The sequence below is a fragment of the Eptesicus fuscus genome, chromosome 21 (genome assembly GCF_027574615.1).
Source record: "Eptesicus fuscus isolate TK198812 chromosome 21, DD_ASM_mEF_20220401, whole genome shotgun sequence".
Taxonomy (NCBI): domain Eukaryota; kingdom Metazoa; phylum Chordata; class Mammalia; order Chiroptera; family Vespertilionidae; genus Eptesicus; species Eptesicus fuscus.
In genome coordinates this window covers 37,813,024-37,833,637 of record NC_072493.1, presented here as the reverse complement: position 1 = coordinate 37,833,637, position 20,614 = coordinate 37,813,024, and the positions used below count along the sequence as shown (strand labels likewise).

General features: G+C 50.7%; 1 protein-coding gene and 1 long non-coding RNA gene across 4 annotated transcripts; one reads left to right on the top strand and one right to left on the bottom strand.

The window, feature by feature from the left end:
• Positions 1 to 3,232: 3,232 nt before the first annotated feature.
• On the bottom strand, positions 3,233 to 12,493 carry LOC129147721 (uncharacterized). Of its 3 annotated transcripts, XR_008554991.1 has the most exons (4): positions 12,334 to 12,346; positions 4,913 to 4,975; positions 3,721 to 3,762; positions 3,233 to 3,622 (listed from the first exon to the last, which is right to left on the bottom strand). It is a non-coding gene; the product is annotated as an uncharacterized LOC129147721 (long non-coding RNA). The 3 variants fall into 3 exon arrangements; XR_008554989.1 differs by lacking the exon at positions 4,913 to 4,975 and having other exon boundaries at positions 12,334 to 12,493; XR_008554990.1 differs by lacking the exons at positions 4,913 to 4,975; positions 12,334 to 12,346 and adding an exon at positions 12,130 to 12,169.
• A 120-nt stretch (positions 12,494 to 12,613) lies between these two features.
• On the top strand, positions 12,614 to 19,253 carry B9D2 (B9 domain containing 2). The gene is made up of 4 exons (XM_008139558.3): positions 12,614 to 12,762; positions 13,313 to 13,404; positions 16,100 to 16,225; positions 18,658 to 19,253. Exons 2-4 carry the CDS (start codon positions 13,317 to 13,319, stop codon positions 18,969 to 18,971), a joined length of 528 nt encoding a protein of 175 aa, XP_008137780.1. The 5' UTR covers positions 12,614 to 12,762; positions 13,313 to 13,316; the 3' UTR covers positions 18,972 to 19,253.
• Positions 19,254 to 20,614: the final 1,361 nt, after the last annotated feature.

Here is a 20,614-nt window from a genome sequence, read left to right as displayed (position 1 = left end):
TTAAGCATCAATCAGGCTGGCAGGGGAGTGGTTATGGGGTGATCAGGCTGACCGGCAGAAGCGGTTAGGGGCAATCAGGAAGGCAGGCAGGTGAGCAGTTGAGAGCCAGCAGTCCTGGACTGTGAGAGGGATGTCCTACTTCCCGGTAGGATGAGGCCTAAACTGGCAGTCAGACATCCCTCGAGGGGTCCCAGATTGGAGAGGGTGCAGGCTGGGCTGAGGGACACCCCCCCCATGCAAATTTTGTGCACCAGGCCTCTCTCTCTCTCTACACACACACACACACACACACACACACACACACACACACACACTAGAGGCCCAGTGCTGAAAATTCATGCACTGGAGGGGGAGTCCCTCAGCCTAGCCTGCCCCCTCTCATAGTCCAGGAGGCCTCAGGGGCAGGAGGCAACCCGGCAATCAGGGTAAGGCGACGCCCCATCACACCTCTGCTGCTGCCACTGCCGGCAGTGCAAGCCCCAGCTGGCCCTGGTTACCTGAGCCTTGGGCAGCCGGGCAGCCACCATCCGAGGCTTGCCTGCGCCTCAGGCCGGCCCTGGGCAGCTGGGGCTGCTAAGGGGACTGGGGGACTCCATAGGCGGGGCTGAGGGGACTGGGTACCACCATCTTGTGGCTGTGGGCGCCTCCATCTTTGAGGGCAGGGCAGTCAATTAGCATATTCCCTCCTTATTGGCTGTGGATGCCGCCATCTTTGTGATGGTATGAGGGTCAATTAGCACATTCCCTCTTTATTAGATAGAATATATATATTGCAGGCAAAAGAATTGAACTTCACATAAAAGGACCTAGCTGGTTTGGCTCAGTGGATAGAGTTTTGGCCTGCAGACTGAAGGGTCCTGGATTTGATTCCAGTCAAGGGCACATGCCTGGTTTGCGGGCTCAATCCCCAGTAGGGGGCATGCATGAGGCAGCCGATAAATGATTCTCATCATTGATGTTTCTCTCTCCCCCTTCCTCTCTGAAATCAATAAAAACATTTTTTTAAAACTTCACAAAAAAAGGAAAGCCAAGGAAACAATGAACATTAATAAAGGTACTCAAATAGTAATCAGGGAAATGCAAATTAAAATCACAATGCATTTCCAATATACTCTCATCAGAATGGCTAAAATGAAAAAGAACACCAAATGTTGGTGGGGTGTGAAGAAGGGGGAACTCTCAGACACTAGAAATTTGTCCAACCACCAGGAAAACTTTTTTTTTTAAATATATTTTAAATAAAAAAATCAAACTTTTTTATTGATTTTTTACAGACAGGAAGAGAGAGGGATAGAGAGTTAGAAACATCGATGAGAGAGAAACATCGATGAGCTGCCTCTTGCACACCCCCTTCTGGGGATGTGCCCGCAACCAAGGTACATGCCCTTGACCGGAATCAAACTGGGACCTTTCAGTCCACAAGCCGACGCTCTATCCACTGAGCCAAACCGGTTTCGGCAGGAAAACTCTTGAACATATCCTATGCCCAGCAATTCCACTCCAACCAGATGTGAACATATATCTGCCAAAAGATAAATTCCCATCAACAAACAAATGGATAAATAAACTGTAACATCTTCACACACAGAAAACTATAGAGCAATAAGAATACAGCCCCATGCAACAGAGTGGGTGGATTTCACACACACACAAAAACACCAAAACTGGGCAGGCAGCAGACATGAAACAAGGCGTACTGTGTGGTTTTATTTATATAAAGTACAAAAACAGACAGAATTCACCCATGTTAGAAGTCCAGTTAGTGATTACTCTTGGGGGTATCCTGGAAGAGGCATGACAGCCATCCTGGGGAGCTACTCATGTTCTTTTCTTCAGCCGAGTTCTAGTTACCTATTGAATTCTATTGAATTCAGCTTATAACATTTCACCAGCTCTTCATTTATGACTTGTGTCCTTTTCTGTGCATAAATTGTACTTCAAAACAGTTATTTTTAAAAAGTTAGATCTTTATATACAGACATAGATAAATTCACAAGATGCATCACTGAATGAAAAAGCAAGCTGTAAAAACAGTATGTACACTCACTTTGGAAAACAGTATGGTAGTTCCTCAAAACTTTAAAAATAGAATTACCATATGACCCAGCAATTCCACTTCTGGGTATTGACCCAAAAGAACTGAAAACAGGGTCTTGAGGAGATATTTGTACAACCATATTCACAGCAGCTTTATTCACAACAGCTAAAATGTCAAAGCGATCCATGTGTCTATCAACAGGTGAGTGGTAAAACAAAATGGAGTGTCTATAAACAATGGAATATTATTCAGCCTTTAAAAGGCAGGAAAATCTGCCCGGCTGTTGTGGCTCTACCTATGAACAAGGAGGTCGCAGCTCGATTCGTAGTTGGGGCATTTGCCGGGGCTCGATCCCCATCATGCAGAAGCCAACTGATCAATGATTCTCTCTCATTATTTTATTTTTATTTTTTTAAATATATTTTATTGATTTTTTTACAGAGAGGAAGGGAGAGGGATAGAAAGCTAGAAACATTGAAGAGAGAGAAACATCAACCAGCTGCCTCCCGCACATCCCCCACTGGGGACGTGCCCGCAACCAATGTACATGCCCTTGACCGGAATAGAACCTAGGACCTTTCAGTCCGCAGACCGACGCTCTATCCACTGAGCCAAACCGGTTTCAGCTCTCTCTCATTATTGATGTTTCTATCTCTCTCTCCCTCTTCCCTCCTGTCTGAAATCAGTAAATATATATTTTTAAAAAATAAAAGCTTAACAATAAAAGTGAAAGGCAGAAAAATCTGACATGTGCTACAACATGGATGATTTTTGAGGACATTAGGCTAAATGAAATAAGCCAGTCATAAAAGGACAAAAACTAAATGATTCTACTTAAATGAGGTACATAGAGTAGGCAAATTCATAGAGACAGAAAGTAGAATGGTGGTTGGTTACCAGGGGCTGGGGAGAGTGAAGAGGGGGAGTTGGGTACAGACTTTCAATTTTGCAAGATAAAAATAGTTCTAGAGATTAGTTGCACAATTATGGGCATGCACTTACTGCCACTTGATCTGTACACTTCGAAATGGTTAAGATGGTAAATTTTGTTAGGTGTATTTTACTACAAATTTTTAAAAGTTACCAAGTACATAAATAAATATTCAGTGTGATTCTTATAAAAAAATGTGTAAAATACGTCATTTCAGTAACAACGACAAAAATCATCAATAATAGCAAACATTATTGTCCTTCCCATGTGCCAGGCACTGTCCTAAATTCATCACGTATTTGTATTAGTAATCTATTGTTGGGTGACAAATGATCTCCCCAAACTTAGTGGTTAAAACAATTATTTACCACTGACATAGTTTCTGTAGGTCAGTAATCTGGCGATGGGTTGGCTGAGTGGTTCTGGTTCAGGGTGTCTCATGAAGTTACAGTCAGCATGTTGTTACGGTAAGCATGCATGTTGGCAGAGGTAGCGGTCATCTGAAGATCCGTCCAAGGCTGGGAGATCTGCTTCCAAGATGGTCACTCACATGGTGCTGGCTGTTGGCAGGAGGCCGCAGTTCCTCCGCCTTTGGTCTCCCCGTTGACGGCTTTACTGTTGTTACATCATGATGGCTCGCCTCTCAGAGTAAACTATCCGAGCGAGATCAAGGAGGATGCTTTTTATGGCTTGGCTTTGGAAGTCCCTTAGCAACACTTCTGCCACATTCTATTGGTTAGAAGCAACTTACCTAGTGCAGCCTGTCCTAAGGGAGAGAGGAATGAGGCTCCGCCTGGTGAAAGAATGAGTATCAAAGAACCTGTGAACATATTTTAAAACAGCTTCATACATTCATTAACTCCTGACAATAATCCCACAAGGTGGGTACCATCACTCATTCTCACGTCACAGATGAGGAAACTGAGGTACTGAAGGTCACACAGAAGGGGAAGAGCCAAGACTAAAATCCAAAGCAGTCAAACTGGGAAGTTTTTTTTTTTTAATATATTTTATTGATTTTTTTACAGAGAGGAAGGGAGAGGGATAGAGAGCTAGAAACATCGATGAGAGAGAAACATCGACCAGCTGCCTCCTCCACACCCCCTACCGGGGCTGTGCCCGCAACCCATGTACATGCCCTTGACCGGAATCGAACCTGGGACCCCTCAGTCTGCAGACCGACGCTCTATCCACTGAGCCAAACCGGTTTCGGCAAACTGGGAAGTTTTTATTAATCACTAATATCAACCAATAGAAGAAACCAATTGAAGAAAAAATATTTAAGGCCCTGGCCCGGTAGCTCAGTTGGTTAGAGCATCATCCTAATATGCTAAGGTTGCTTGCGGGTTCTATCTCCATCAGGGCACATACAGAAATCAACCAATGAATGCATAAATAAGTGAACAACAAATCAATCTCTCTCTCTCTCCCCACCCCCTCTCCGCTCCTCTCTCTCTCTGTAAATAAGTAAAAATGTTAATTAAAAAATATTTAAGAAGGAGCACTGACAAGACTTGATAACTGGTTGGATGTGAGAGGTGATGGCACACAGGATGGCACCCCCACACGCAGCCTCCATATTCCTTTAGCAGGGAGGTTAAGAACATCAAGTGTAGAGACAGAGTCAGGCAGAACTATGATCAGTTTGCTTAGGGCAAATCATTTTGCTCCAATTTCTTCATTTTATTTTATTTTTTTAAAAATATATTTTGATTTTTTACAGAGAGGAAGGGAGAGGAATAGAGAGTTAGAAACATCGATGAGAGAGAAACACGCCTCCTGCACACTCCCCTACTGGGGATGTGCCCGCAACCAAGCTACATGCCCTTGACCGGAATCGAACCTGGGACCCTTCAGTCCGCAGGCCGACGCTCTATCCACGGAGCCAAACCAGCTAGGGCTCCAATTTCTTCATTTTAAATAAAGTTGATAATATTACCTACCTGTCAGGATGTCTGTGAGGATTAAAGGAGACTGTACAGGCAAAACAATCCGTTTCCGGGGGACTGGTACAAAGAAGTAACTCAATAAAATGGTAGCTTTCAAGTATACTTACCAGTGAAATATCCTATTGAATTATTCATTTATATAAATCTTATCCTGCCGAAACCGGTTTGGCTCAGTGGATAGAGCGTCGGCCTGCGGACTGAAAGGTCCCAGGTTCGATTCCTGTCAAAGGCATGTACCTTGGTTGCGGGCACATCCCCAGCGGGGGGTGTGCAAGAGGCAGCTGATCGATGTTTCTCTCTCATCGATGTTTCTAACTCTCTATCCCTCTCTCTTCCTCTCTGTAAAAAATCAATAAAATATATTAAATAAATCTTATCCTGACATGTTGTCCCCACCACCCCCATAACTTTGAGTGGGTGACTAACTTTTGTAGCCCCATTTCTAGCCCTCCGGGCCCCTCGCCTGGGCTGGAGGGTAAGGGACTCAGGCACCGCTCCGGGAAATCAGGACGTGTGAGTGCCTCTGACTCAGTCCCTCTCCCTGTGCCCATTACACGGAGGAGAAAACTGAAACCTAGAGCTGTGCAAAGTCACAAGACAAGTTACTGGCAGAGTCCAGTTTTCAGAATCGGATTTTCTGCAGATAAATGTAATGCCCAGTGTTCAGAATCCCCAAAAACCCCCCAGGAAGGAGCCAAGACCCGCTGTAACTGCAAGAGAACCTTTATTCGTGCTAGCACGAGCTCTCATCCCCAGCGCTCACCGGGGACCAAGAGAGCTTCTCTCGCCAACATAAAGGCTTTAAGGGGGTCTCAAGCAGTGGGCAGGGAGAGTGTTTATGATTGGTCAGGGGTAGGGTGAGGGGTCCAGTTACACAAAGGCACACTGGGCAGCTTGCTTAAGGTGGACTGAGTTCACCTCTCTACATTCCTATTGGCAGGTTCATGCAATTGTTACATTCTCGCGGTTTTCTAAGAAAAAGGAGTTATATACATAGTTACACAGGGGGGAGGGTACAGTACATTTTGTGCTGTCCTGCTCTGCCCTTTCATTCCCCCCTTGTCTTGGGACACCCGGCTCAATCATGAGACGGTTTGCATTTTTACTTTGTCTTTTACTTCTGGTTAAGGCCTTTAGTACTACAGTCCCCAACAGTACTGTCCACAGTGAATTCCAGTTCTTGTCCTGCAGGTGTTGAGTTTCCTCCTGGCCTGCGTGGAGCCCAGGCTAGGGATCTCACGGGTGAGGCCGCTGGCTGCCAGGATCTAGGCCGTTTCCTGGTGCAGGAGCTGGGAGTGGTGTAGCCAGGTCTGGACGCCATCTACTTCAACAGCCGTGGGCGTGCTCAGGATAACAGTGTAGCATCCCTTCCAGGTTGGGGTGAGTCCTTGGGCAGTGAACTTCTTTACCTATACCGAGTCCTTGGGCTGGAAGGGTTGTACAGGAACAAGCTTATGGGTGGCTTTCTGGGTATTCTGTACAGCCTGTAAGGACTTGAGTAAGGGAATGGTTATGAATTCCAGCCTTCAGTTTCTTCCTGTCCCTGGAAAGGAAGCGGCAGGGGGAGGTCTATCATATATGATCTCTAAAAGGGGGAAACCCCTACCGGTAGGGGGTACACCTGGCCCATAAGAGGGTGAAGGGTAGGAGGTTGGTCCAGTTTTCACCGGTTTCTAGGGTAAATTCAGTTAAATTCCTTTTTTTTTTTTGAGTCTCGCGCATGGCTGTCCTAAGGCTTGAGCTATATTTTGAGATATCTTGGCTACAAAAGGCGGGGCTGTTATCTGATCCTATGACTACTGGCAGCCTGAATCTAGGTATAATCTCCTGGAGTAATTTTTTGACAATTATAGAGGCAGTTTCTGTCCTAGTGGGGTATGCTTCAACCCAACCCGAGAAGGTGTCTATGAGAGCTAGCAGATACTTATACCCTGACGCTAGTGGTTTAATCTCTGTGAAATCCACCTCCCATGCTCTCCTGGGGAATTTCCGTGGGGCCCAAATTCTCAGGGGGACCCTCTTACCTTGCTTAGCATTTACCTGTGCACAGTCATTACTTCTAGTGACTATGCTTTTAATTATTTTATCTAAGAGTACCTGCCTTGTAGAACTTCAGAAGTCTTGGTGACGCCAAGTAGGTAGCCTGGTATAACTGGGTAACTAATGTCCAACCTATAGCCTCTGGGACCAACAGTCTGTCATCTGGTAGGGTACACCAACCATCCGGTTCTTTAATGGCTTGCTTCTGTTCTGCCAATTCCTCCTCTTGTTTGGTGTAGGAGGGGGTCTGCATAGGTCCAGGTACGGCAGGGTTACTAAAACTTGTAAAGGCCCCACTGGTTTTTGGGCGGCTTCCTTGGCAGTTTGGTCTGCGGCTCTATTTCCTCTGGCTTCAATTGTCTTCCCTTTCTGATGTCCTTTGCAGTGCACTATTGCAACTGCCCTTGAGAGCCAGATGACCTTTAATGTGGCTAAAATGTTTTCCTTATTTTTAATTTCCTTTTTTTACTGCAGTTGGTAACCCTCTTTTCTGGTGGATGGCACTGTGTTCCTATTGGAGGGCCTGGATTAAGGCCAAAAGCTCGACCTTTTGTGCTATGGTTCCCCTATTTAGGGACTGCGCCCAAATGGTGCGGTTCAGGGTGACTACTGCTGCCCCTGCACATCGGATGCCATCCTGAACATAACTGCTCCCAACCGTGAACAGTACCTTGTCTGGTGATGATAGTGGGGCATCTTTCAGGTCTGGACGAGCCGTTTGTACTGCGTCTGTTACCTCTGTGCAGTCATGAATGGGTTCCTCTGGCTCATCACCTGGAAGCTCTGGAAGCAGGCTGGCAGGGTTGATGGCCAGTGTCTTATGGAACCGGATGCAGGGCTGGTCCAGGAGAAGAGCTTGGCACTGGGTGATCCTGGTGTTTGACATCTATCTCTCCAGGGTACCTCGAAGGAGGGCCTCCACACCATGGGGTATTATTAGGGCTAGTTCCTGGCCCAGAGTCTGCTTATCTGCCTTCTTTACCAGCGATGCTGTGGTGGCTACTGCCCGGAGGCACGCTGGCCACCCTGCTGCCACGGGGTCTAGTCTCTTAGACAGACAGGCTACAGGTCTCTTCCAGGGACCTAGAGTCTGAGTGAGAACCCCTTTGGCAATGCCCCTTACCTCACTCACTTGGAGGTGGAAGGGCTTCGTGAGGTCTGGCAAGGCTAGGGCAGGTGCTGAGATGAGAGCTTTCTTTAGCTCCTCAAAGGCCCATTGTTCTACTTCGGTCTAGTTCAGTGGCTGCGTTCCCCCAGTACTTGAGTCTAGAGGTTTAGCAATCCCTATGAGCCCCGGTATCCATAGGTTGTAGTATCCAACTGCCCCTAATAATTCCCGCTTCATCCCCCGCAAAGGATATGATGGCAGTCCAAATAGTTTCTGTAGGAGGTCACATCTACATAGGGGGTACGGGCATTCTGGCATGACCAGAAATGAATGAGTTACCGTGTTCTTTCCGAGGTCCATAGTCCTTTTTGATGTCTAAGGAAAACAGGCAATTTGTCCGGTGGCTTCCTGGACTGCTGTCTTCTTAGAGGTTACGGGTCCCATAGGCCCTGTCAAGACTGAATAGGCTGTTTCAGTGTCCACCAGGAAACTAACAGGTTTGCCCCCCACTTGTAAGGTTACCCTGGAGGCTTAATAGAAAGGAACCTCGGTCCTGTCAGTCCTTTTCTTCTAAGTTAAAGACCCTTGGAGTCTGAGTCTCCCCTTTCTGCTTCTCTAGCTAACCTGCCAGGACATTTTCTCTTCCTGTGCCTCTGCTTCTTACAATAGGCATACTAATTCCTTCCTATTTGCTGCTGGCTTTTTCTTCTTTCTAATATTTCTCTGTTCTTCTTCTTACTAATTATAAACTTTTATAAATTTTATAATTTTAAATTAGTCTCTAAACTTTTTTTATGTCTTTCAAAAATGTATAATCATGCCTCAAATCTTTTATTACTTTAAAATATTTAGAAAAGGCAGAGGGAGAAGGGAGCAGGCTCAGCCGCTTGAATTTCAAACTGTTATATTTTTCCTATAGATAAGCATCTCAGATTCTGATAAGCCTGGAATGGGGAATTTCTAGCTGCCGCCTTTAAGCCCCCTAACAGAACACGGTGAAAAGTGTCCAAGGAGTTGCCGAGGGTTCTTGGGTCTCATTGGGGCGGAGGGGGTCACAAGGGAATTTCCCTCCTTGTTGCTGCCTCTAGCCACTTAAAACAATCCCTGGAGGGGAGGGACACCGGGTGGGCGGAGGCAGGGAGCGTGGCGCGGGTCCCACTGAGGCGTTTTCATCTGGCAGTCTACTCTCTGTTCCCACTGGGAAAAGTGCTTGCCTCCTGCTAATGAAGGTGGTGTGGGGGAACCGGTGACCCCTACACTGTAATCAGACTCCCTGACCTTTCTGAAAAGCCACTCTGCTTGAGTGTGTTTCTATTAAAAATTACTGATTTCAAAATTATAACTTAAGAGTTGCCACACACACACAAGGACCAAGTGGCCTATAAAATATTTTCCTTTTCTTTTAAAGGTTTTACAATGTACAATAATCATATCAAACTTAATGGCCAATTGAGACAAACACTTCTGAGACCGTTCCTCCACCACTGATTAAGACTGGGTGGTGGCGGGTGTCAGAAATAAGATTCACTTAGGTTTTGAGCTTGCTGGGCAGACTTGGTGACTTTGCCAGCTCCAGCTTCCTTCTTATAGTTAATTTTAGAATGTGGTCCCTGCTTTAAATCTCTTTGGATTACAATTGTTATAACTTTATATCTTCAAATTAATAAATATAGAAAGAAATGTTGTTAGGCAGGCCGATTCCCCCTCTGACAGAGAGAAAACACCCCTGGGAAAAAAGAATCCCAGTGGCCACTCGGGGGGATTGCTACCTGTCAGAGCACTCAGCCTTAAACAAATTAAATGTGTTGTTGTTTTTTTTTTTTTCTATATATGAACAAATAATTATAACCAGGCAGACAACAAAATATCAAACAAACATCTGTCCTTATATCATTTCAGTAGATAAGTATTCTTATATTCTTGGGATCTAAGCAGATAACAGGAACACTGCCTCTAAGTCCCCTGATGGGGGCCTCCCTTTCTTATCGTCGCTTTTTCTGGCTTCTGCCATAGGCCAGTGGGCGGGACCAGTGTGTTGAAGGAAAAATCATCCTGCAGTCCGGCTCGGGGAGGGACAGGTTACACATGGAGCGTTGTTTCAGGAGAGGCAAAACCTTGATAAAAGTTCCGTAATTCAATCACACAGTCAAAGGTTAAACTAGAAGGGAAGAACCACTCAATGTCCTCTAAGAGGATTTTAACAAACTGATAACAAACTGACAAAACCTTGACAAATCAAAATTCAATAAATAATATATACATAGAGGGCCCAATTATGACAGAAAATATAAGACAAAAAGACAAAACAAACAGTCCTGATACCAACATGACAAAACACAAAACAAACACCTGTTGAGAGGGAGAGCCTCCAGCCCCTTCCGGGGGGTCCCTCTCTCCTCTCGCAGGAGGGAGAGCCTCCAGCCCCTTCCGGGGGGTCCCTCTCTCCTCTCGCAGGAGGAGATTTCTTGTGAGCTTAAAGCCTGGATGGCCTCCTGAAAGAAAAGATTTTTAATCCAGTTACAGATGCTATTAGAATCAGGATGAGAGAGGAAGGGAAAGTCCAGGTTATGTCCTCTCTGAGGATCCTAATAACTGAAAACAGTAAGTTAAACAAACGGTTAACGGGGTCTATAAAGAGTTAATAGTAACTTCAGCCTTAGTTCCACGTTGGACTATGATGTCACAGGCCTGTAAATCTTTCCGCCCTGTGAAGTTGTTAGCTGGGAGTCTCCGAGCACCAAAAGAGATAAGGAAGCTGTAAATAAAAGTTCCTTTGTTCTTTGAAATGTTATAAATGGATACTTTTAAATCAACCTTAGAACTTTAAAATTCAATTTAATACAGTAAATTCACAAATCAGAGCAAACTGAAACCTTCATTTATACAAACAGAGGAATTTTTATCATCTAAGTGGGCTTATTCCCTCTCTGACGGAGAACAAAGGACTGAGAAAAAGGTGTCTCAGCAGCTGCAGGTCCGCCCTATCTTTAAATAAATTAAACAGCAGAAAGAGATAACAAATATTTTCACATTTATATTTATATACCAAACAGTCCGAGTTTTTGACTCCTACTAGATATTTACCAGAGTTTAAACAGACACCTGATTAATTTGCCTGAGGAAGCTCTATAGCCTTGGGGGGGGGGGGAGATTAAGCTCCCCTTTCCACTCACTTGGAGTGGACTGAGTCTGTCCCATAATGTCCGTCAAGAGAGTCCACAAAACAAAACAAAAACAAATCAACACACACAAACAGAGGATCCTTAAGAAAAGCCTTCCAACGCGAGTCCGTTGGAGCAGAACCAGAAGCGTGGACGACGGCCTCACGCCGACCGGTGGGAGCGACCCACCTCGTCCCAGAAACTGAGGGGCATACACATCCCTCCTGAAAGAGGATCGAGACGTCTCCCGATGCCTCTAGCCCGTGGTCCTCCAGCACGTCTGCCTAGACCGCTTCGGGCACTGCCAGAAATTCAGATTTGAGCTCACACAAGGGACAAAAGACAGACACCTACCGTGGCCAGTCAGGTTCTCCGGGTTTGGGGGTCCCTCGGAGGGCTTGGGGATCCCGGACGCGCCCCCAAATGTAATGCCCAGTGTTCAGAATCCCCAAAAACCCCCCAGGAAGGAGCCAAGACCCGCTGTAACTGCAAGAGAACCTTTATTCGTGCTAGCACGAGCTCTCATCCCCAGCGCTCACCGGGGACCAAGAGAGCTTCTCTCGCCAACATAAAGGCTTTAAGGGGGTCTCAAGCAGTGGGCAGGGAGAGTGTTTATGATTGGTCAGGGGTAGGGTGAGGGGTCCAGTTACACAAAGGCACACTGGGCAGCTTGCTTAAGGTGGACTGAGTTCACCTCTCTACATTCCTATTGGCAGGTTCATGCAATTGTTACATTCTCGCGGTTTTCTAAGAAAAAGGAGTTATATACATAGTTACACAGGGGGGAGGGTACAGTACATTTTGTGCTGTCCTGCTCTGCCCTTTCAATAAACAGGCCTCAGTTCCTCATTTCTCATACCGCCCCCCCGCCCCACGCCCCCATCCTGGCTCAGAATCAGCACCGTGAAGAGCTGGGCAGTTTTTCTGAGAAGGAAGTCGGATTATCGGTCCCACGAAGCCTGGGGAACTCTACAAATAAAGGAAGGAAACCCCCTCCCCAACTTCTTGAGTATCTGTGAATGAGGAAGGATTTTTCTTTTTTTCTAGTTATGAGGCAAGAGGATGCACTCTGCTGAGAGAGAGTCCCCCTTGGTTCCGGCTCACACCTCTGGTTCGTGGTCCACGCTGAGGGAGAGATTTGGGGTCCGCGGGGCACCCACGGGCTTAGTTTGTGGAGAGGCTATCTGGGAGGAACCGCTGGCGCTCCCACTTCCCCAGCCACGCTGCAGATGGCGGCTGCCCGGCCACGCCCCACGGGGCTGCGGAGACCCTTTTCCCCAAAATGGAGAGCGGGAAGGGAGAGAACGTCCGTCAGGGTTTAGCCCCGCCCCCGAGGGCAGCGAGGGCCAATTAGCAACCCGCAGGGCGGGTGCGAGGCCAGGGGAGGAGGCTGCTGTTGCCCCAGCAACCACCGAGGAGAACGAAGGCGGTCGCGGCCTGGGCGGGATCGCGGCGCCGCGGGCCTCTCCCTGCCGGAAAGGTCCCGGGAGAGCGCGAGCCAGGCGGGGAGTCAGCGCCCGTGGAGAGAGGGACAGGTCAGGCCCATGAACGCCAATCCCGGTGCCGCTTTCGCGCCTCCTGTTAGCGGTTCTGCAGTAGGCATAGCGCATGCGTGCGCCTGGAGGCGGGGCTTTGCGCCCAGCTCTTCAGACGCATGCGGAGTTGGAGCCTTTGCGCTGGCGGGGGCGGAGCCACTGGCCCTGGGCGGGGCTTCCCTCTGCTCTGAGCTGGAAGTTGTTGCGTTAGACGCCTGCTCTTCTGCCTGGCCCTGTTCCCCTCTTTTTTCCGGGCTCTCCTGGAGCGGCATTTAGGTCATAAGGTGACCAGATCGTCCCGCTTTTGGCGGGACAGTCCCGATTTTTAACCACGTGGGACGCGGGGCAAATGGTTAAAAATCGGGACTGCCCCGCCAAAAGCGGGGCGATCGGGTCACCTTAATTTAGGATCGTGTTAAGACCCCAGACTTAGTGGTTTGGCGAAACTGCAATCCTAGTACTGCTCCTTATTGCCTCAGTTTCCTCACCTGTCAGGTGGAAATAATAGTACGCTGACCTCACCGGGTTGTGACTGTTTTTACCCTCTCAGGGCTATGGCTGAAGTGCACGTGATCGGGCAGATCGTAGGGGCCACCGGCTTCTCGGAAAGTAGCCTCTTCTGCAAGTGGGGCGTCCACACAGGTATTCCCGACCTGGCTCATTCCCCACCGAACTACCAGCCTAGGGGTTCCACCTCCTTCTTTGACCCCCTGGCCCAGTCCCTGAACCTCATCTCCCATCAGCTCTCAGGACTCCTGGCCCTGACCATACTATGTCCATGTGTCTCAGGCTCGCATCTTATCCCTTTCCATCCCATCTGTGGGGGCTCTGGCTCCAGCTCTGAACAAACAGCCCCTAAGGTTCTGGGACTATAGGCTAGACCAGTGATGGGCAACCTTTTGAGCTTGGTGTGTCAGACTTCGCCAAAAAACTGAGCATAGCTCGGGTAGTGTGTCACTTTGAGGAAAAAACATTATTTTGCAAATGTTTCATCCCCAGGAGCAGCAAATGTTTCATCCTTGGCATGCGGCCACCTCAGCGGCCGCGTGTCATCAGAAATGGCTACGCGTGTCAGTGCTGACACGCGTGTCATAGGTTCGCCATTACTGGGCTAGACCCCCCACACACTCGCAATCCTCAGAACACTAGACAGCCTTAACCCCATGGTTTGGACTTCATTCACTGTCTTAGGGGTGTCCTGGGTCCCTCCCATGTCTTAATTCTTTGCTTAACAGTCTCCATTTATTGAGATCTTACTGTAAAATGGAAGTTTCCATTCCAGATTTCAGAGGAAAGGCCACCTCTTGCAGGCATAATTCTCTGTGAGAAAGGAGGAACCTGTTCTGGTAATCATCCAAGCCCATCCGTGTGGCCCAGGGAGGACCTCAGAGGCTCCAGTGTGCATGTCTCCCATGTGAGGGAGAATAGTGCGGTGGTATGTGTAATGGTTAGGGCCACCAGATCTGGGCTTAAACACTAACTCTCCCATCTATTAAAGTGGGGCCTCTGAACTTAACCTCTCTGAGCCCCAGTTTCCTTGTCTGAAAAACTAATAGCGGAGAGGCGGCACAGTATTGAGGTTAAGAGCACAAACTGTCTGGGTTCAAAACCAGTTGAATTAATTATGTGACTTTGGCCACTTGTCTTCGCCTCAGTTTCCCTGTCTGTACAATGGTAATAATAACAATACTTATTTCATGGGTGGTTGTGCGAACTAAATGAATAGCAACAGCACTTAGGAGAGGACCTGGCCTAGTCAGTGTGCAGTGAGTGTTTACCCCGCTCATGTAAAAGTTGGATGGGGCCTTGTTTGTAAAGCCCTGGGGATGTTGCCCAACAGATAAATGCACAGGAAACGAGTGTGGCTATTGCTGTCCTTATCTCTTCAGGCCCCGGGTCCTGGGTGGTGGTTGAGATTCCCTGGGAAACTGTGGTCCTCCAGCTGAGCACATGAAGAGGCAGCTCTGGAGTCAGACTTGGTCTCCAGTCTGGGCTCCGTCTGCCCTGTGACCCTCGGCGAGTGCTTTCCCTTCTCAGGGCCTCAGTTTTCTCATCTGTAAAGTGGGATATATTGTACATGAAAAGCCGGACTCAAGGCCTGGTGCTTTCCTTGCCTGAATCAGAGAGAACAGTCACTCAGCAGGTCAGGGGACTGCTGGGGAGGGGCAGTGAGTCCAGCAGAGAGCTCAGAGGCAGATAAAGGGCTTGGACTCTGCAGTCTGACCGAGCTCCGTCTGAATCCAGTTTCATGGTGGCACCTGGGTCTGCTGCAGTCCTGCTGTACCTCATGATGTGAAGAACAGTGCTTGACACACAGTAGGTGTTCAATAAATGTTCATGGAATGAATGGACAAGTGACTTTCCTTCTCAGAGTCCATTTCTTCACTTGTAAGGTGAGGCTTATATGAGCACCCACCTCCCAGGCCCACTTATTTGTCCAACAAACATTTTTGAGCACCTTCTGTATACGAAGATCTGGTTTTGAGGTCCTGGGAATCCAGTAGTATGCAATATCCCTGCTCTCCTAGGGCTCACAGAAGGAGATAAAATAAATAAGCAGATAAAGAAATGAGTGTAATGATTACAGATGGTGGCAGGTACTCAGAACAAATTAGATGAGATCATGTAACAGGGCTTGGTTTGGGATGGAAGGGTGAGGGAGAACCCTCTGTAAAAGTGGCATTTGAGTTGATCCCTGAAAGAGGAATAAAAGCCAGGCATGAGGACATCCAGGAGCAGAACCGCCTAGGCAGAGGGAACAGCCAGTGTAAGAAAGGAAATAAATATAGGATGAGTGAGGCTAGAGGTAGCGAGGGATGGGGAGAGTGATAGGAGATGAGTGCAGGAAGGGGGACAAAGGCCAGATATAGGGCTTCGTAAGCTATGTGGAGAGTCGGTAGACTGGGGGTGGGGTGGGATTAAAAGTCCCAGAGGGTGGATTAAATGAATTCATCACTAAAGTGCTTAGCACAGGGTCTGGCATTTGGTAAGCAATCAGTGCATTTTTGCTATTATTATTATCACCCTCAGTAGGACTGGTATTATTATGTGCCTTTCACAGTGTGTTTTGCTTTTTGTGGAAGGGCATCCTACGCCCCAGGTACTGTTCTGAGTGCTTTGTGAGCATTAGCTCTTTTAATCTGCTCACAAAATGACAAGGAATGCATTATTACACCCACTTGACATATTGGGAAACTGAGGCAGGAAAAGGTAACTTGCCCAAGTGTGTGCAGGCAGGAAGAAGTAGTGCCAGGATCTGAACCCAGTCCTTTGGCTCCAGAGTCCATACTGCCTCCCACCCTTCCCTGCCTCATTAGTGTCCTGGCTCTCATTGTAGGGGCGGCATGGAAGCTCCTGTCAGGCGTACGGGAGGGCCAGACACAGGTGGACACCCCCCAGATAGGGGACATGGCCTACTGGTCCCACCCCATTGACCTGCACTTCGCCACCAAAGGCCTCCAAGGTGGGTTCCTGTGCTGGGCCATGAGCCAGGCTGAGGGGACGGGGATGGGGGGCTGGGGGGCGGGATGGGGGATGGTTAGCAACACTCTATGGGACTGAGAACACCAACTCCTGTCCCTGCTCCTCCGCCCTTTGGGTCCCTTTCCTGGCCAGGCCTGGCCCTGGCCCTGGAGAGACTGAGCTGAGGCCTCCCATGGCTGGCTCTAGAGTGTGTCAGAGGCCAGGGGGGAGGGGGGTAGGGGAAGGTGGGGACCAAGGGGACAGGAGGGATGGCTTTCAAAGAGAAAAACCAAGAGAATCTTCAATCAAGAGGAAGCTGGAGGGTTTATGAGAGAGAGGGAGGAAGGACTGGTGGCTGTCCTCAGGCAGGGCTCCTCTGCTGTTCAGAGGAAAAATGAGTTTGCGGGGGAGGAAGGGTATCAGAAAATCTTTTCTGGTGGAAAATTTGGGTCATTGGAGAGGAGTGACTTCCAGGAAGTAGCCTAGGTAAATATGCCATATATTTCAACAATATAAATACTAGTTACTGAGGCCCTAACCGGTTTGGCATATTGGTAACCTCTGCTCTTACCTCTCCCTCTGAGGCCCATGTTCCCCACCTGTGAAATGGGGGCAGCACGTATGTGGGGTGCCAGGGGTTTGGGGAGAAGAGGCTGCCTCACACGTGGACGTGCTCAATAAAGAACAGTTCTGACAGGTGTTCCCAGGCCACTGAGCTGAGGCCGTCCCCTGAAGGCACTGGGGAGCCACAGCAGGTGACTGACAAGTGGATAGAGCGTTGACCTGCGGACTGAAAGGTCTCAGGTTCGATTCCGGTCAAGGGCATGTACCTTGGTTGCAGGCACATCCCCAGTAGGGGGTGTGCAGGAGGCAGCTGAATCGATGTTTCTCTCTCATCGATGTTTCTAACTCTCTATTCCTCTCCCTCTCCCTTCCTCTCTGTAAAAAATTAATAAAATATATTTTAAAAAAATACTAGTTACTGAGGACATGCCCTATGACGAGAGATGCCAGGGAGATGTCGGTGATTGAGACAGCTCCTGGCCCTGCTCTCACAGGGTTTACCATCCCATGGGAAGACAGAGCTATTCCCAGACAGTGGCAGCCCAGAGTAGGCAGGGATGGGATGGGGAGGTCTAGAGGGCTATGGGAGCCAAGAGGAGGCTCCTGACTCTGCCAGGGAGTTCAGGGCGGGCTTCCTGGAGGAGGAGAGGTTTGAGCTTTGCTGTGAGGGGCCAGCAGGAGCTAATACGGCGAGGGAAGGAAGAGGGATCAAGGCAGAGAGGTGTGTGGAAAGCCCCAAGGGTAAAGTGAGCGAGGGCATTTGGAGGATGGAGGGAGAGCAGGAGGACTGTAGGGGCCAGGTGGCAGGGGACAGGGGACAGGCCATGCAGGGCCTTGAATCCCAGGCCACTGAGCTGAGGCCGTCCCCTGAAGGCACTGGGGAGCCACAGCAGGTGACTGACAAGTCCGATTTTACTTCTAAAAGACCCTTCTGGCTGCTTGTGGGTGATGGGTTGGAGGGTGAGGCAGGCAGGCAACTGTCCTTTCACTCTTCAGACCCCACGCTCTCCACTGGTCCTACCAGGCAGCTCCCGCCTCAGGGCCTCTGCTCTTCCCTAGATGTCTCCACGGCCCCCTCCCTTCCCTACTTGAAACATTCACTCGCCTGTCCCCTTCTTAGGGAAGCCGTTCTTGATCATCCCCTTTTCTAAAACTGCACCCTACCCCCACCCTACCTAGCTTTATTTTTCTCCAGAGCAGTTATCACCATCTGACAGACCCTATAATTTTCGTATTTACTATGTTCGTTGTCTAGGATGTCAGCCACACAAGGGCAGGAATTTGGATCTGTTCTGTTCACCTCTGTGTCCCCAGCCTGTAGAACAGGGCCAAGCACAGAGGGGCTCAGAAAGGAGAGTAAGATGAGGCTGGGTCTCCAAGGCTTTGCCTGCCAGGCTGAGGAGCTGAGCTGCATTCTTAGGACACTGCGGGGGGGGGGGGGGGGGGCGGGGCGGTGGGAAGAGAAAGATGCTTCCAGATGTCAGGAGGAGACAAGAAGTCCCTGAACCCGGAGAGGACAGGGTGGGTCACAGGGTGGGAATGGGGGAGAGGTCTAGGACAAGGCTCAAGGTGCTCGCTCCCCTGTGGACTGGGCTCCCCCGAGACGGGACCCTGGACAAGGAGGATCCAGAGAGGGAAGCAGCAGAGGCTCGATTTAAAGGGCCTTGAGTGTTGAGGTTGGATTTTATTCTGAAGGCACTGGGGAGCCATGGAAGGGGTTTTGAGCAGGAGAGGAGTATGGATTCAGAAATAACCATTGGCTGTTGTGTGGGAGTGGGAGTCCAGAGAGGAGGCTAGGCAGACGCCAGGGAAGAGGACTGAGCCCGGAGAGTGACCGGCGGTACCATCCCTCTCTCTCCTGTCTTGCAGGCTGGCCCCGGCTCCATTTCCAGGTGTGGTCCCAGGATAGCTTCGGCCGCTGCCAGCTTGCAGGTTACGGCTTTTGTCACGTGCCCAGCAGTCCGGGCACCCACCAGCTGGACTGTCCCACCTGGCGGCCCTTGGGCAGCTGGCGGGAGCAGCTGGCACGGGCCTTCGTGGGTGGTGGGCCTCAGCTGCTGCACGGGGACGCCATCTACAGCGGGGCCGACCGCTACCGCCTGCATACAGCCGCCGGTGGCACCGTGCACCTTGACCTGGGCCTGTTGCTGCGCCACTTTGACCGCTATGGCGTGGAATGCTGAGGCACCCTGCCTCCACGGGCCCCGTCCACATACCTGGACACCCATAAGGGGCAGGATGGTGCAGTGGTCAGAAACGTGGGCTCTGGAGACGGCCTTACCGGACCCAGCCACGGCATGGGGCAGCTTCTGTCCTGGCCACACCGCAAGCCCAGTACCTCTCCCTCTGAGGCCCATGTTCCCCACCTGTGAAACGGGGGCAGCAAGTATGTGGGGTGCCAGGGGTTTGGGGAGAAGAGGCTGCCTCACACGTGGACGTGCTCAATAAAGAACAGTTCTGACAGGTGTGGGTGCCTTCCTGAACTCCTGGCCTGTCAGCTGGCCTGTGCCCCATCCTCCCACTGACACCCTCCTTTCTCAGACCCCCGTCTTCGGACTTGCCTTCCCCATTCTTTGCCTTAAACTCTGGGTGCCTCCTTATGAGCCCCTCTCCTTGGGGGTTTTTCCTCCCCTGGGCCCCTGGGCCCCTCTGCCCCAGGCTCCCACTCTCTCCATTCTGGGTCCCCTCTTTTGATCCCTTGTACTCGGTGTCCCCATCCTCAGACCGAGCCCTCCCCACCAGGTCTTGGTTCTCTCCGTCACACCCCCACCCCCCCACCAATCCCGCAGAGCCATCCCAGCCACACGCATTCGCTTTGGTAGCTGTCAGCCACCAGGAGGCAGCACCCTGCTTGGGGCGGGGCCGGGGTGCCCGCCCCCTCCCGGGTGGCTTCAGGGGACCCCCCTCGGAGCCCGCCCACGCGAGCTGAGGACTGTGGCCAGGCCCCCCCCCCCCGCTATTGCCCTCCCCCTGGGGGCCGCCCCCGCCCCGAGCGCTTCCTGGGTGGGGCCGGGGCGGCTTCAAAACCCCCCGCCCCTCTAGCCGGTCCTCGCCGCCGCCGCCCTTCGCGCCCCGGGCCGCCCCGCTCCCTCCTCCCGCGGCGGATCCTCTAGACAGCTAGGCCCCCGGCCGGGGGCAGGGGGGACGCCCCCTTAGGGGCACCCCCCCAGGCTCGGAGCCACCCGCCGGGAGCGGAGGAAGGAGCAGCCCGAGGCCCCAGAGTCTGAGACGAGCCGCCCCCGCCGCCGCCGCCGCCGCCGCGGAGAGGAGGGGGAGGAGGAGCGGGAGGAGGGACGGGCTGGTAGGGAGAAGAGGAAAAAAGTTTTGAGACTTTTCCGCTGCCGCTGGGAGCCGGAGGCGCGGGGACCGCTTGGCGCGACGCTGCCCAGCAAGGAGACAGGACTTGGGGATCCCAGATCGCCGCGCAGCCTCGGACGCTTGCTCCCTCCCTGCCCCCCCACACACGGCGTCCCCTCAGGCACCCCGATTCCGGACCAGCCCTCAGGAAACGCAAACCCGACTACCGCGGCGACTTGACCCAAGACCTCGGGCGCACCCCCTGCACGCTCCCCACCCCCAGCCTCTCTCCTGAGCCCCCGCGCGCCCCAGAGCCTCTCAGACCTGTCTCGGCGTCCCCGTTCACGACCACCCACCTCCGGTACGAGATCGCTCCCATCTCGGCTTTTTCCGTAGGACACACCAGCAGCCATTCACCAGGACTCCCTCCTCCCTGAGGACCTCACCTCTGTCCCCCACCCCCCACCCCCACTCACCCTCAGACTCTCCTACCTTTCGTCGGAACACCCCCCCCCCTCCCAGCCCCAGG

Bases quoted from the DNA above. Each gene is read 5' to 3' on its own strand.
- B9D2 (XM_008139558.3), top strand. From the start codon at position 13,317: ATGGCTGAAGTGCACGTGATCGGGCAGATCGTAGGGGCCACCGGCTTC. The intron at 13,405-16,099 runs GTATTCCCGACC...CTCTCATTGTAG, and splicing joins CAAGTGGGGCGTCCACACAG to GGGCGGCATGGAAGCTCCTG. The intron at 16,226-18,657 runs GTGGGTTCCTGT...CCTGTCTTGCAG, and splicing joins CGCCACCAAAGGCCTCCAAG to GCTGGCCCCGGCTCCATTTC.